At 41.2% G+C, this 13,788-nt stretch overlaps 1 protein-coding gene across 1 annotated transcript in view; it reads right to left on the minus strand.

Moving 5' to 3' along the window:
* Positions 1–7,445, minus strand: part of efhd1 (EF-hand domain family, member D1) — a 34,257-nt gene extending 26,812 nt beyond the window's left edge. The window contains exon 1 of the mRNA XM_023267787.3: positions 7,073–7,445. Within this exon, the coding sequence (XP_023123555.1) occupies positions 7,073–7,356 (284 nt within the window). The 5' untranslated portion in view covers positions 7,357–7,445. The remainder of the gene's footprint in view (positions 1–7,072) is intronic.
* Between the last annotated feature and the right edge of the window lie 6,343 nt (positions 7,446–13,788).

A 13,788-nucleotide genomic window follows, 5' to 3' on the forward strand; every position in this document is an offset into this window, starting at 1 on the left:
CGCATAAGTGATGATGATTGGCTAAGGTAGAGTGAGCTTTCACAGTAATCCAGTCTGAGGCAGTGTTCAGTTTACACACAAACCAAACACGCAAACAGCAGCCCCACACACCCAAACTAACAGAGGTCAGCTGCCGCAGTGGCGAGTCTGGAGGGAAAGTTGGCATTTTCAAAGTGGAAATACAGACTCTATTCTCCTTGAGGTAAAAGGCAAGAACGTACATGTGAAGTGTATATTATGTGCCGGAGTGAAGTGTTTGTTCACGTCCATTGTAAGCAGCTCTAACCTAATGAAGCATCTCTCAACAGCACAAGCTTCTACAAAACTAATGGGCAAAAACACTGTTGTTGACTCTGTTGATGATGATAGCGAACAGGTGGGGCTAACGTGAGCTCCGCTAACATGCTAACAAAGAAGAACATGTAGCCATGCTGTCCAAGCAGCTAAAGCTGGATTTTTCTGTTCCAGCTTCACAAAAACTTGGGACACAGACTGAACTGAATGGAATAATAATAATAATAAGAAGAAGAAGAAGAAGAATAATAAATTTTATTTATAAAACGCTTTTCCAATAACTCAAAGACGCTGTACATAAAATACAAGAAGATAAAACAAAACAGTAAATTAAAATCAATAAATAGTAAATCAAGTTCAAGATAAAATACAGAATCACTTAAGGAAAGCAGATCTAAAAAGGTGAGTCTTTAAAAGGGATTTAAATGTGGTGAGGTTGGTGCAGTCAAGGAGGGCATGGGGGAGTGAGTTCCAGAGTGTGGGGGCGGCAATGGCGAAGGCTCTGTCCCCCCAATGTCACCGGCTGGTCCTGTGCGGGATGGAAAGGAAGTTTGCGTGGGATGAACGGAGATTCCTGGGTGAGGTGTAGGGGAGGAGCAAATCGGTAAGGTAAGAGGGGGCAAGATTATGGATGGACTTGAAGGTGAGGAGAAGCAGTTTGTACTGGATGCGGTGTGAAATGGGGAGCCAATGGAGGTTCTGCAGGACGGGGGCGATGTGGTCATGAGAACGGGTTCGGGTTCGGAGTCGGGCAGCAGAGTTTTGAATGTGTTGAAGTTTATTGAGAACTTTGGAGGTGGAGCCGAAGAGAATGCTATTGCAGTAGTCAAGGCGGGAAGTGACAAAGGCATGAATGAGGGTTTCAGCGGCTGAGAAGGAGAGGAAGGGGTGGAGACGGGCGATGTTGCGGAGATGGAAATAGGCAGTTTTGGTGATCTGATTAATGTGGGGTTCAAAAGTGAGGTTGCTGTCAAATATCACACTGAGGTTGCGGATGTGAGCGGAAGGAGATAGGGTGGTGTTATCAATGGTAATGGGGGAGTGGGGAAATGGTGTGAGTGATTTAGGTCCAATAAAGATGAGATCAGTCTTGTCGCAGTTTAACAGGAGAAAATTTTAGGCAGGTATGTTGTTGAGAACATGCTCCCAGTATCAACAGTTGACTCACTCCTTCAGAGCCCTCATTGGCACATTACTAGAGATCGACCGATTATCGGTCGGGCCGATTATCGGCGCCGATATTTGGAAATTTGACGTATATCGGCATCGGCCTTTTTTTAATCCGACCGGCCGATATGAAGAAATCAATTTAAAACTGGGTTATTTCGGCTCAGATGCAGCCGCGCCTCTCTCTCCTGCCTGCTGTCTCCTGCACTATTTACCCCGTCCTCTGATTGGTTAAGCGGCAGAGGCAGAGTCTCCGAAGAAGAAGCTGTCCTCACACACACTGGAGAGTGAGAGGAAAAGTTTTCTTGTGTGAGAAGCTCCGGACAGAAAACACGTGTCAAAGGTAAATGCAGAAAGCTCTTCCGAAATTGTAATAAACATCCCAGTACTCTGCATCTCACAACTACTACTAACGTTACAGTGAGCAGCAGAATAACGTAAGAGCAGAGTAAACCTTAGCGGCAGCTCTGCTAACTCGTATTACGTCCCAACATGTCTGTGAATTATTTAAAAGAAGACTGCTGATAATATCGAGATGGAAACAGTCCATGATAGAAAAGCATGTGTGTGTGATTAAGAGAGAGTGCATAAAAAACTCAGTTCACTTGTTTTAGGGAGCGCTAAAGTGGAGGCTGCTTAGCTTTTACCATAAAATTAGTTCGTCGATCTGGCTCTAAACGCTCTGCAGACTATGTATTAGCAATGGGGAAAATACACCGTACTTTCCGGACAGTAAGCCGTTACTTTTTCTCACGCTTCGAACCCTACAGCTTATACAACAATGTGGCTAATGTATAGATTTCTACGGGCCAGCTTCATGCCATCAATACGTTTATCCTCGTCAGAATGAAATTACCGAACCGGTCACAGTGGACCAATGAAACTGTTCGAATTAAATCAAACGCACTCACACTAAATTCTTCAAATCAGTCATTTTGCGCTTCATGCACACACCCTCATCATGGAAAACACACGAAGGAATGCATATGATTTAGCTTTTAAGTTAAAGGCAATCGATCTGTCGGTCAAAGAAGTAAACAGAGCTACTGCACGTATTTATTTTGAGATCCGAATATTCGGATCCTTATATTCAGGTGCGCTCAATAGTCCGGAAATCACGGTACGTAATGTGGAGAATAGTATGTAGTTAAAGTCACGTGAAAAACTCTACAACTCACGACTACTAACGTTGCTATGAGCTTTCTGGTCCTATGATCTGGGAAGATGAGAGAGTAAAATTCAGAAATGATTTATCTGAACAAAGTGGTGGAACATTTTAAATACTGTGTGAGCTCATTAAAGCCCGAAAGGCTGTTTGTGTCCTGTCAGGAGTTTAATTGCACTCATAGCAATTATTATACTTTTATATGTAGCCTTTGTCATATTAATCATTAATAATGTAGCAACACAGTTTTGAATGACAGGGTCCTTGCTATCGCATGGTAAAATATATCATTTAATAATGAAATCAACTTAAGGCATCCTAAATGCTGCAATAAATTAAGCATGTTGAGTTGAGCATATGTCAGCATGTGGCCCCACCTTTAACACTTCTCTCTTATTTTTTTCAAACCCTTGTTACAGATGGATGCACCTAAGTCTAAAAGTGCAGTCTGGCAGTATTTCATTTGGTCAACAACACCAGGGAAGGCTGTGTGCAAAACATGCAATGGTGAAATCAGCATGGGAGCAACAGTAGCAAAAAATAAAAACACCTCCAACATCCAACGTCCCATCTCAGGATTCATCACCCTGACTTATATAAAACTGCTCAGAAGAAACGTGAAGTTGAATCAGCAACTCATACAGATGTGGCAACTTCATCGCAACCAACAATACTGAGCATGTTTGATAAACAAAGGAAGTGGACAAATTCAGAAAACAGGTCTAGACTAACGGACAAACTAATCATAGAAATGATAGTTACTGATAACCAGCCGTTCTCGATGGTGTCTGATGTTGGCTTTAAGCGCCTTATGGCTGCAGCAGAGCCACGATATTCACTGAAAAGTGAGAAATATTATCGAACTGAAAAGCTTCAAGAAGTTTACCACAAGGTTGTGGACAAGATCAAAGCCATGATCCAACCAGAAAATGCTGGCTACTCCCTCTCCTTCACCACGGACTGCTGGTCTGGTGCGACAGAGTCACTCATGAGCCTGACATGCCATTTTATTGACAATGAATGGACAAGAAAGCAGGTTGTTTTAAATACCAGAGTGATGCAAGGGTCACACACTGGGGAATACCTCAAAGACACATTCCTCAGTATGCTTGAGGAATGGAAAATAAGGAAAGATCGTGTGGCACTAGTGCTTCGAGATAGCGGCACAAACATTGTGAAGGGGATGAGGCTTGCTGAACTCCCTGACCTCAGCTGCACAGCTCATGCATTGCAACTTGTTGTGCATGATGGTCTACTAAGTCAAAGAGCCATCAGAGATGTTATAGCAATGCTTAAGAACTGTGCTACACATTTCCACCACTCCATTTTGGCCAAACAGCGTTTGCTGAAGATTCAGAGGGAACTTGGCCTACCAGAACATAGCATAATCCAGGCTGTTCCAACGAGGTGGAACTCAACGCTCCACATGCTGCAAAGAATGCTGGAGCAGAAACATGCGCTTCACCTCTACTGTGGTGAACATGGAGGATTCTCAAGTCCCACCGCTCAACAGTGGGACCTTGTGTCCAATTTAATTGAGACTCTTCTACCAATAGAGGAAGTGACACTACAGGTGAGCCACAGTAACTCATCAGCATCCTGCATTATTCCATGCCTGACTGTGCTGAAGATGCTTCTTCAAGATGAGGGGCCCTCCGCAAAAGGCATTGGAACGCTCAGGCAAGTCATGAGGGAGAGCCTGGAGAAATGTTTCTCAGAATTAGAGGACACAAAGCCTGTGGTGCTGGCCTGTCTCTTAGATCCTCGATATAAGAGCCATGCATTCTCCGTTGCCACAACAATGAACAAGGCCAAAGAGTGGTTGAAAGAGGAAGTGGATGCTTCCACACAACGGACCTCTCGAGAGGAGCATGCTGTAACAGATAGAGCCAGTATGGAGGAGCAGGCAACTACTGAGGAGGCTCGTGTGGAGGAGCAGGCTGCTGCATGTGGGACCCACGAGGATGATGGAAACACCCACAAAAGGCAACGGAGGGAACAGACATCCATTTGTAGCCGTGTTGATGAGATGTTCACTTCTCTGCTGGCACCCCACACTGATGACCAGCTGGCCAGCGGCTGCATTGAGGATGAGCTCTACCTGTACCTGAAGGAGCCAGTGATCGACAGGTGGCAAGGGGATCCACTTCAGTGGTGGAAACAGAATGAAGGGAGCTTCAAGCAACTTGCCAAACATGCAAGAAAATTTCTTTGTGCACCACCCTCATCAGTCCCAAGTGAGCGAATCTTCAGTGAAATTTCTACAATTTATGAACGTAAGAGAAGCCGTCTCACTGGAGAGCACTCTGAACAACTTTGTTTTTTGCACCACAATCTTGTGCTGCTCAATTGGGACTACTGATTGATTTGACACATTTCTGTGCAAATTTTATTTAACTTTGTTTTATATACTATTACTTTATAAAATCTCTGGAAGCAAGTTTTTATTTGCATTTACTAGAGATAATGCTAAGCCTGAGAACTCCTGCATTTTTTGTTTTTGTTTGAAGTTAAAACAAAGTTAAATCATTTCAGTTATATTGAAATTTTATTTTATTTATTGTGAAAAAATGCAGGGAGCTATTATCTAAGTTTTTATTTAACTTTACAAGAGGTGCTGCTGAGCCTGAGAACTCCCTGTATTTTTGTTGTGTTTGAACTTAAAACAAAGACAAGTCATTGTAGTTATATTTAAATTTTACTGTATTTTCTGTGGAAAAATGTCAGAGCTATTTATTTAACCTTTTATTCAACTTTATAAGAGATGTTTCTGAGTCTAGGAAATTCAGGCACTTCTGGAGCTATTATTTTCTATTTGTGTGATTCAATAAACATGCTTTAGGCATTTCAATGAAGTTCAGTGTTTGCATTATTCAATTTTTTTACGCCAATTTTTACACTTTTACTGCAAATGAATATCGGCTCCAAATATCGGTTATCGGCCTCCTCTAACTACTAATAATCGGTATCGGTCCTGAAAAACCCATATCGGTCTATCTCTACACATTACCAGGGAGAGCAGGTACCGGTCAGCCATGCAGAAAGACATTTTCTAAATACATAGATGCCAAGTACGCTAAAATAAATGCTGAGTTCAAAAGGGGATTTGAAGAATTAGAATATGTAACTCCATGCAACTGGCTTGTGAAACCTGCTTAGAAAAAATCCAAATTGTCAGACATATTTAAACAAACAATAAAAAGTAACACAACAGTTACTTTCCCTGGTAAGTAGTTACTTTTAGAGTGGAGTAATTCAATTACAAACTCAAACTACTTTTTGGGAGAAGTACCCAGTAACTATTACTAATTACTTTCTAAAAGTTAGGTGCCCAACACTGGTTACAAAAGCCTACCAAATTCTATAGATACAGGTGAAATTTCCTGCCCTTAGTAGTGATGCAAGGGGTGCTATGGAGCCATTTTAACACACACATGCTCACATCCCATAAAATCTAAAGTTTTTCACCAGTCCTGATGTGTGTGCAATTTTCATGAGTTTCTGAGCATGTTTAGGCCTCAAAAATGTGAATCAGCTTGCCGAAAAACAATAATTCCTTGCATTCCAATAGGGTTCTTGCATCATTCATGCTCGGACCCTAAAGATAATAATTTCTGACATTAAAATGCTCTGCCACTGGAAATGATGCAAGACAAGAATGCTGGGAGAAAACAGTTAAACGTATGTTAATATAATTATATCATCAGCATTAAAGCTATTAAACTTTACACTTCGTATATATTTAATCATGATATTGTATTGGAGTGTATTTAGATCTGACATTGTCCGATAATGCAAGATATCAATTTAATGTGAAATTAAAGTGAAATTAAAATTACTGATTGAATATTCTCTCTAATAAATAAAATAATCAATTTTCTAATCTGTGTTCTATCAGCTGCAGTACCAGCACAGTAAACGAACTTGACAACAAATCAGGACCAAACATAACATAACAAATAATCGCCAGGAAACGATTTGAAATGCTTCTTTCAGCAGATTTAAATCTGAAACTCTGATCATAACCTGCCCTGAACCAGGTTAGCTCCACAGCATCAGTTGCCGTGGAGATCTAGCAGACATCCTCCTTCATGACAATAAACTCTGGCTTTAAGCTCAACATACCTCACTAACCCACTAATCTCGATTCGTAGTACACTTCTCTGAGGTCTCTCCTCACGACACAACAGTGGATAGCCAAAACGCTGGGTAGCAACCAGCTAACAGTGCAAATGGCCTACAGTCAGAGTCACTGTGAATCAGCGAGCAAGCTCACAACATCCCTTCACTTGCAGACTTTACGTCAGCAGCAGCACCTAATCTTATCACGGGCTTCAGCCCTGCTTGCTCATTCAGTCCCAATCCCCACAATTGCAAATAAACATGTCGGCCCACTGCTATAGCCTATGTGTAAACAGACACAAGAACTGGCAGACTTAGCCTTACCGTTTGAACATCGCCTCCATATCCTTAATCTGCTTGCGAGAGAACTCTTTGAACTCCGTGTAAGGGTTAAAGACGCGGGTCGGTCGAGGAGCAGTACTGCCTTCGTTGATGTCCAGTCTGCGGGTCAGTTTGGCCGACAGCTCGGAGGACGAATCGCCACAGGCAGCCTCGGGTTCTTGCGGTTTGGGCCGAACCGGGCTTTGTTCGGGCTCCGGCCTCGGCTCGCCTTCCTGCGTAGCGGCCAGCCGCGACTGCAGCTTTCTTGCCAGCTCTTGAGATGCCATGCTGAGATAAACGCTAAGAGTGAGACGGACAGAAGCCTGACAGCTTTCAGCAGCACTTCGGTCAAGCTTCCTTCACGCACGGAAAACACACAACAGTGCTTCCGGAATCGCTTCAGAATAAGATTCGGCATAACACTGACTTGCTCCTAACATTTTCTTCTGTTACGAAATGAAACAAATATGTTTTGTTTAGCTTTCATCTCTGACCACTGTCTATTTTTAAGTTGATCGTTTTGCAAAATAAAATGATAAATAACCAGAGAACGACACTGGCTTGAGATCCAGAAGATGGCAGTATAAATCCATGAATTAGCTTCATGGGACTGTGGTTTCAAGGCAATTATTACAGACAGATGACTAAAACAACAACAGCAACAAAGATGAACAAATGTAGGTAAACATTTAAATATCACACACAAGTAGGTCATTAAAAGTTTCTATAAAAATCCAAACAGCAGAAAATAGTATAGTGATGAGTATCAAGTGTTGTTCAATTGCTGTAAATTGCTGTTTAAGGATTGGCAGAATATATAGCCTAGAAGACTAACAACAACAAAATGCATTGACGATAATTAGCTAAAATGAATAAACAATAGTGGCAATATTAGTATTTTTAGGTGGGAAAAAATGGCAATTTTAAGCATTTTCCTGCATTCCTACTATTTTTGTTAACTGGCCTTCATTGGTTCAATACCTCTATTTATATTTGAATATATTATTTTCTTGTTTGTCTGTTATGTCTTTATCTTCAAAGCTTGAAATCTCATGGAATAAGGTTTATCAAGTTTGAAACAAAGCTTTGGCGTCCTGCATAAGAGTTTGATTGGCCCCCCAAAAAAGGGGGTCTTGTGTCTAACACAACCAATAACTGGAGCAATGAGAGTATCCTTTAGGTTGCAGTGTCTGTGTAGATGTTTGGATTATTGCATTGCATTGCATTGCATAGACAGTAGACTCAACTGGTTGTAAACCGAGTATCTTAAGGAACTTTGTTCAAAATGTCTTGAGTTAGTAACTTCTCAATGGCTTCTGGTGCATGGTTGTATGGTTATGGATTTTACTAACATAACAACTGATTTGACTGACAGAACTGACAAGTTACAGTCTATGATTTTTTTTTTGTTTGTTTGTTAGGTGTTTGTTTATTCTTTATTTTGCCAGGTAAGCTCAGTTGAGAACAATTTCTCACTTAGAATGATGATCTGGTTATAGTACTGACGCTTTTATTCTGAAATATTGATAGCTCTCTCCAGAGTCCTTGAGATGAAAATCTCTTTTAAGGGCTCTGGTTGTGTCAAAGCATCTGCAAAACGTCTGTTTTGGGCATGGGCTACACCCTTCAAAAATCCTTTCAATTCTAAAATTCATGACACTGAATGTGCAGTAATAATAACTGTCCAAAAATATGACATTAATTATTACATTACAGAAACATTATATAAACATTATGACAAAGCATAGCATGGCTACCACAGGAAGTGAAGGGGGTAAAAAAAAAAAAAAAAAAAGTATACATTGTAAAGCACACTGAGCACCGCTATGGTAGAAAGATTCTTCATAAGTGCCGACCATTTACCATTTACATTTACCACTGACATACCGAACTCCTATGTGAAATGGGTGCAAGCAAACAGGTCAGTAATAATAAATGGTCTGTACTTAGTCTATAGTAGGGATTGGTACTATAAATTAATAATTCATAATGATATATTTAATTTCAGTTGATATCATTCATTTTTGATGACTTTTAATGATCAATTTTAATAAATAACAACAAAAATATATAATTTTAATTTAACCACCTTACTTTGAAAGTAACCACTTTAACATATTGAAAAAGGTATGCAGTAATAAATAGAATATTAACACAACAATGAAAATTACACACAGAAATAGAAAAAGGGGGATAAAGAATAATCTTATGATGATAGAAAATAAATAAAGAAACCAAGTATAACCTGGAGTAGAACTGTGGCCAACCAGAGTGAAGACAGCAGACTGATCCGAGGATAAGGCTCCTAGTGGCTGGCCAGGACCAGCTTCACCATGCATCCCAATGCCAAGTCTGTCAGCTATCTGTGCAGGCTATCGGGACTGTATCACTTAGATGGAGGTGGTGCAGGACACTTCATTTTGGTTGTTTTAGGACTGCAAAACCCATCTCACCAGGATAGCCACCCATCAACCACAGTTCCACCTTGAGAAGAACCGCATCATTATGTTGTGCACTGCGACTGTATATAAAAATCTTACAGGTCTGAAAAGTGAAGGCAGTATGTAAGTGCCTTTAACAAACAATATTTTGAGTAGCCAGCACAGGGTGACTTCTGTGCCTGTTAAAAGAAGCCCAACTGTATACAAATGAGCAAGAGTCCCTATTGCGCCCTAGATCTGTTACTTTAGTTGTTACTTTATGTTACTTTAGTATATATATATTTTTTGAGTTTATGGTATTATAAGTTAATTTGGGTGTCCAGCAGCCCACAGTGTGCGACATACATTCAGATTCATTCATACACAGTAAAAAAAGATAAATAGTAAATAAAAAGATAAATAACAGGTTAAAAGCTACTATCAATAGTACCGTATTGGCCCGAATATAAGACGGTCTTTTTTGCATTGAAATAAGACTGAAAAAGTGGGGGTCGTCTTATATTCGGGGTCTAGACATTATACCCATTCACGACGCTAGATGGCGCCAGATATCATTGAAGCGAATGCTGAACTTGACTCCCCAGGCCAAAGCGAACCCCTGTCACGAAGAATAAAAATAAAAATAGCGGTAGCACGAAGAAGAAAAATAAAAAATAGCGGTAAGAAAGAAAAGAGAAGAAAATAATAGAAGAGATAACAGAAAATGGAGAAACGTAACGACAATCTGGAGAAAAGTGGGTCGAAGATCGGCCAGGTTAACCGGCAGCTGAGGAGAAGTTATGATGTAAACTTCAAGATGATGGTGATAAATGAGGCAGAGTCTTCAAACAATTGCAAAGCGGCTGTGAAATATGGTGTCACAGAGTGTAATGTACGGAGATGGAGAGCTCAAAAAGATCACCTAAAAAATGCTCACAGTCAGAGAAAAGCTTTCCGTGGTCCTCAGAGCGGCCGCTTCCAAGAACTTGACAGGAGGGTGTGCGCGTACGTGGATGAGAAACGAAAGGACGGGATGCCCATCAGCAGAGCTGTCATTCAGCTCAAGGCCGTGGAAATAGCCAAAGAGCTAAACATACCCACCGCTGACTTCAAAGCAAGCCTCGGCTGGTGTAAAAGAATGATGCGGCGTAACGGACTAACGTTGCGACGCAGAACAAGTCTAGCCCAGCGCCTGCCCTCTGACTTTGGAGAGAAGCTGTTGTCTTTTCAGCGCTATGTCATCAACTTAAGGAAAAAGCACTCTTACCCACTGGATCAGATTGGCAATGCTGATCAGACACCTGTGTTTTCTGACATGCCAACACCTGTCACTGTACACAAGAAAGGTGAGAAATCAGTTATAAAATCCACTGGAAATGAGAAGAGCCGCGTTACCGTCATGTTAGCCTGCCTCGCAGACGGAACCAAACTCCCTCCGTATGTGGTTTTAAAACGTAAGACAGTACCTAAGGAGGCGATGCCAGCTGGCATTATTGTACGTGCCCAGGAAAAGGGCTGGATGGAGACCGAGCTTGTAGTGGACTGGCTCAAGGTTGTGTGGGGCAGACGGCGTGGGGGACTCAGAAAAAAGAGGAACATGCTGATTTTGGATGCATTTCGTGGACACTTGTCTGATCCAGTCAAAAAACAAGTGAAGGCGATGAACGGCGACTTAGTGATCATTCCGGGGGGAATGACAAGTCAGCTGCAGGTGTTGGATGTTGTGGTCAACAAACCATTCAAAGACAATCTGCGAAAGAAATACACAGAGTGGCTCCTGTCTGGTGATCACGCACTCACACCGACAGGAAAGATTCAGAAGCCTTCGGTACGTTTGCTCTGTGAGTGGATCCTCCACGCATGGGATGCAGTTTCCCCAAAGAGCATCATCCACGGGTTTAAAAAATGTTGTATATCAAATGCCCTGGACGGCAGTGAGGATGACGTGCTATGGGAGGAACCAGCGGAGCCAGAGGATGGGAGTGAGGACAGTGACACTGATCACAGCGAGGCAGAGGATGTTTGTGAGGAGTAATGTTCTGTCATGACAGATCTCAGCTACTCTCAAGTTTAACCAGTTTGCATTATTTTATTGCAGTGTTTTTCCTTATTCAGATTTGTTTCAAGACTACAGTTACAGTTAGACTTCACTTTGATGGTTAATGCAGTTATTGCAATTTTGTTGTTTTATCACAATAGATTGGTTTATTTACATTTCAAAAACCAGAAGCCATTCATTTACGAATGTGATTGCACTTTAGTTTACATATTTAAATGTTCAGATATTAAGATTTGAATGAGGCAAAATAACATGCTTTTTCTCTCAAATATATTGTTATAATCATTTGTTTCAGATGTACTGTAATTATTTTCTGTATAAAAATTAATTTGGTGTTCAAAAAGTCTTTTTTCAAACTTGAGTCTTGAAAAAGAGGGGGTCGTCTTATAATCAGGGTCGTCTTATGTTCGGGCCAATACGGTAATAAAGTGCACATTAGCAAGATCCATTGTATAGTCTTATTGCGGTCGGTACGAATGACCTCCTGAACCTCTCAGTCCTGCACCACATAGAAAGAAGAAGCACACTGGGGCTGCTTTGCTGAGCAGCCACAGTTTCATGCAGGGGGTGTCTGCTGTTACTGAGGATGGATTTCATCATGCTCCTCAGTCTGTTCTCCACCAGTTCTCCAACAGAGTCCACCCTGCTCCCCATCACTGGCACACACCTCCAGACCAGCTTGTCCAACTGATTCCCCTCTTTGACCATCATTCCAGTTTCCCCAGCACACCACAGCAAAAAATACAGCACTAGCCACCACTGATTGATAAAAAAGGTAACAGCATCTCATTACAGACATCAAAAGATTTCAGTCTTCTGAGGAAGTAGAGTCTGCTCTGACCTTTTTTGTATGCTACATTAGCATGCACTGACCAGTCCAGTTTGTGATCCAGGTGGACATCCAGATATTTGTAGGTAGTGACCACCTCGATACTCTCACCGTTGATCCGAACTGGTTGATGCTGTGATTTCGGCCTGCCAAAGTCCACTATCATCTCTTTCATTTTGGACGTGTTTAGCACAAGTCCATTGCACCTGCTCCAGTGTGTGAAGTCCGAAATGACCTTCCTGTATTCCCCCTCATCCCCTCCCTTCACACAGGCCACCACAGCTGTATCATCAGAGTATTTCTGGATATGACATGATGACGACTGATAGGCAAAGTCTGATGTGTAAAGGGTGAATAGGAAAGGGGATAACACAGTTCCCTGGGGAGCTCCGATGCTGGTCACCACAGTTCCAGAGGCTGTATCCCCAGTCTTACATACTGTGGCCTCTCTGTCAAGTAGTTCATAATCCATTTTATGAAAGCAGGCTCCACACTCAGTTCCTCAAGTTTGTCTCTCAAGATTATTGGCTAATAATTGGATTCTAATGAAAAATAAATACCACTATTTCGACTGAGCGAAGAAACAGGACAATTAAATGTGGTCTGTTAAATATTAGATCTCTCTCATCTAAATCTCTGTTAGTAAATGATTTGATAACTGATAACCAGATTGATTTGTTCTGTTTAACTGAAACCTGGTTGCAGTCTAAAGGATTCAACTCCTCCTAGTCATACTAACTGTCATGTTCCTCGAATCACAGGCCAAGGAGGAGGAATGGCGGCAATTTACAACTCGAGCTTAAGAATTATCCAGAGACCTAAACCTAGTTACAGTTCATTTGAAAATCTTACTCTGTTTCCTCTCATCCAGATATGAAAGCTCAGAAACTAGTTTTATTTGTTGTTGTATATCGTCCTCCTGCTCCTTACTCTGAGTTTTTATCTCAATTCTTAGACTTTTTATCTGATTTAGTGCTCAGCTCAGATAAAGTGATTATTGTGGGGGACTTCAACATTCATGTTGACGTGGACAGTGACAGCCTTACGACTGCTTTTAATTCAATATTAGACTCAATTTGGTTTTCTCAATATGTAAATAAACCAACTCACAGTTTTAATCACACCCTAGGCCTTGTTCTGACATATGGCATAGAAATCAAACAGTTAACAATATTTCCCCAGAACCCTCTTCTTTCTGACCATTTAACGATAATATTTCAATTTACAACAATGGACTGTATCGGAGTTAAGAATATATCATTACAGTAGATGTCTGTCTGACAATTCGGTGACTAAATTTAAGCAAGTAATACCCTCTCTATTTAATTCAGCACCACTTACTGATAAAATGGAAGAGAAATATTATTATTTTACCGCCACAGAAGTGGATTATTTTGTTAATAATGCTGCA

The sequence above is a fragment of the Amphiprion ocellaris genome, chromosome 7 (genome assembly GCF_022539595.1).
Source record: "Amphiprion ocellaris isolate individual 3 ecotype Okinawa chromosome 7, ASM2253959v1, whole genome shotgun sequence".
Classification (NCBI taxonomy): Eukaryota; Metazoa; Chordata; class Actinopteri; family Pomacentridae; genus Amphiprion; species Amphiprion ocellaris.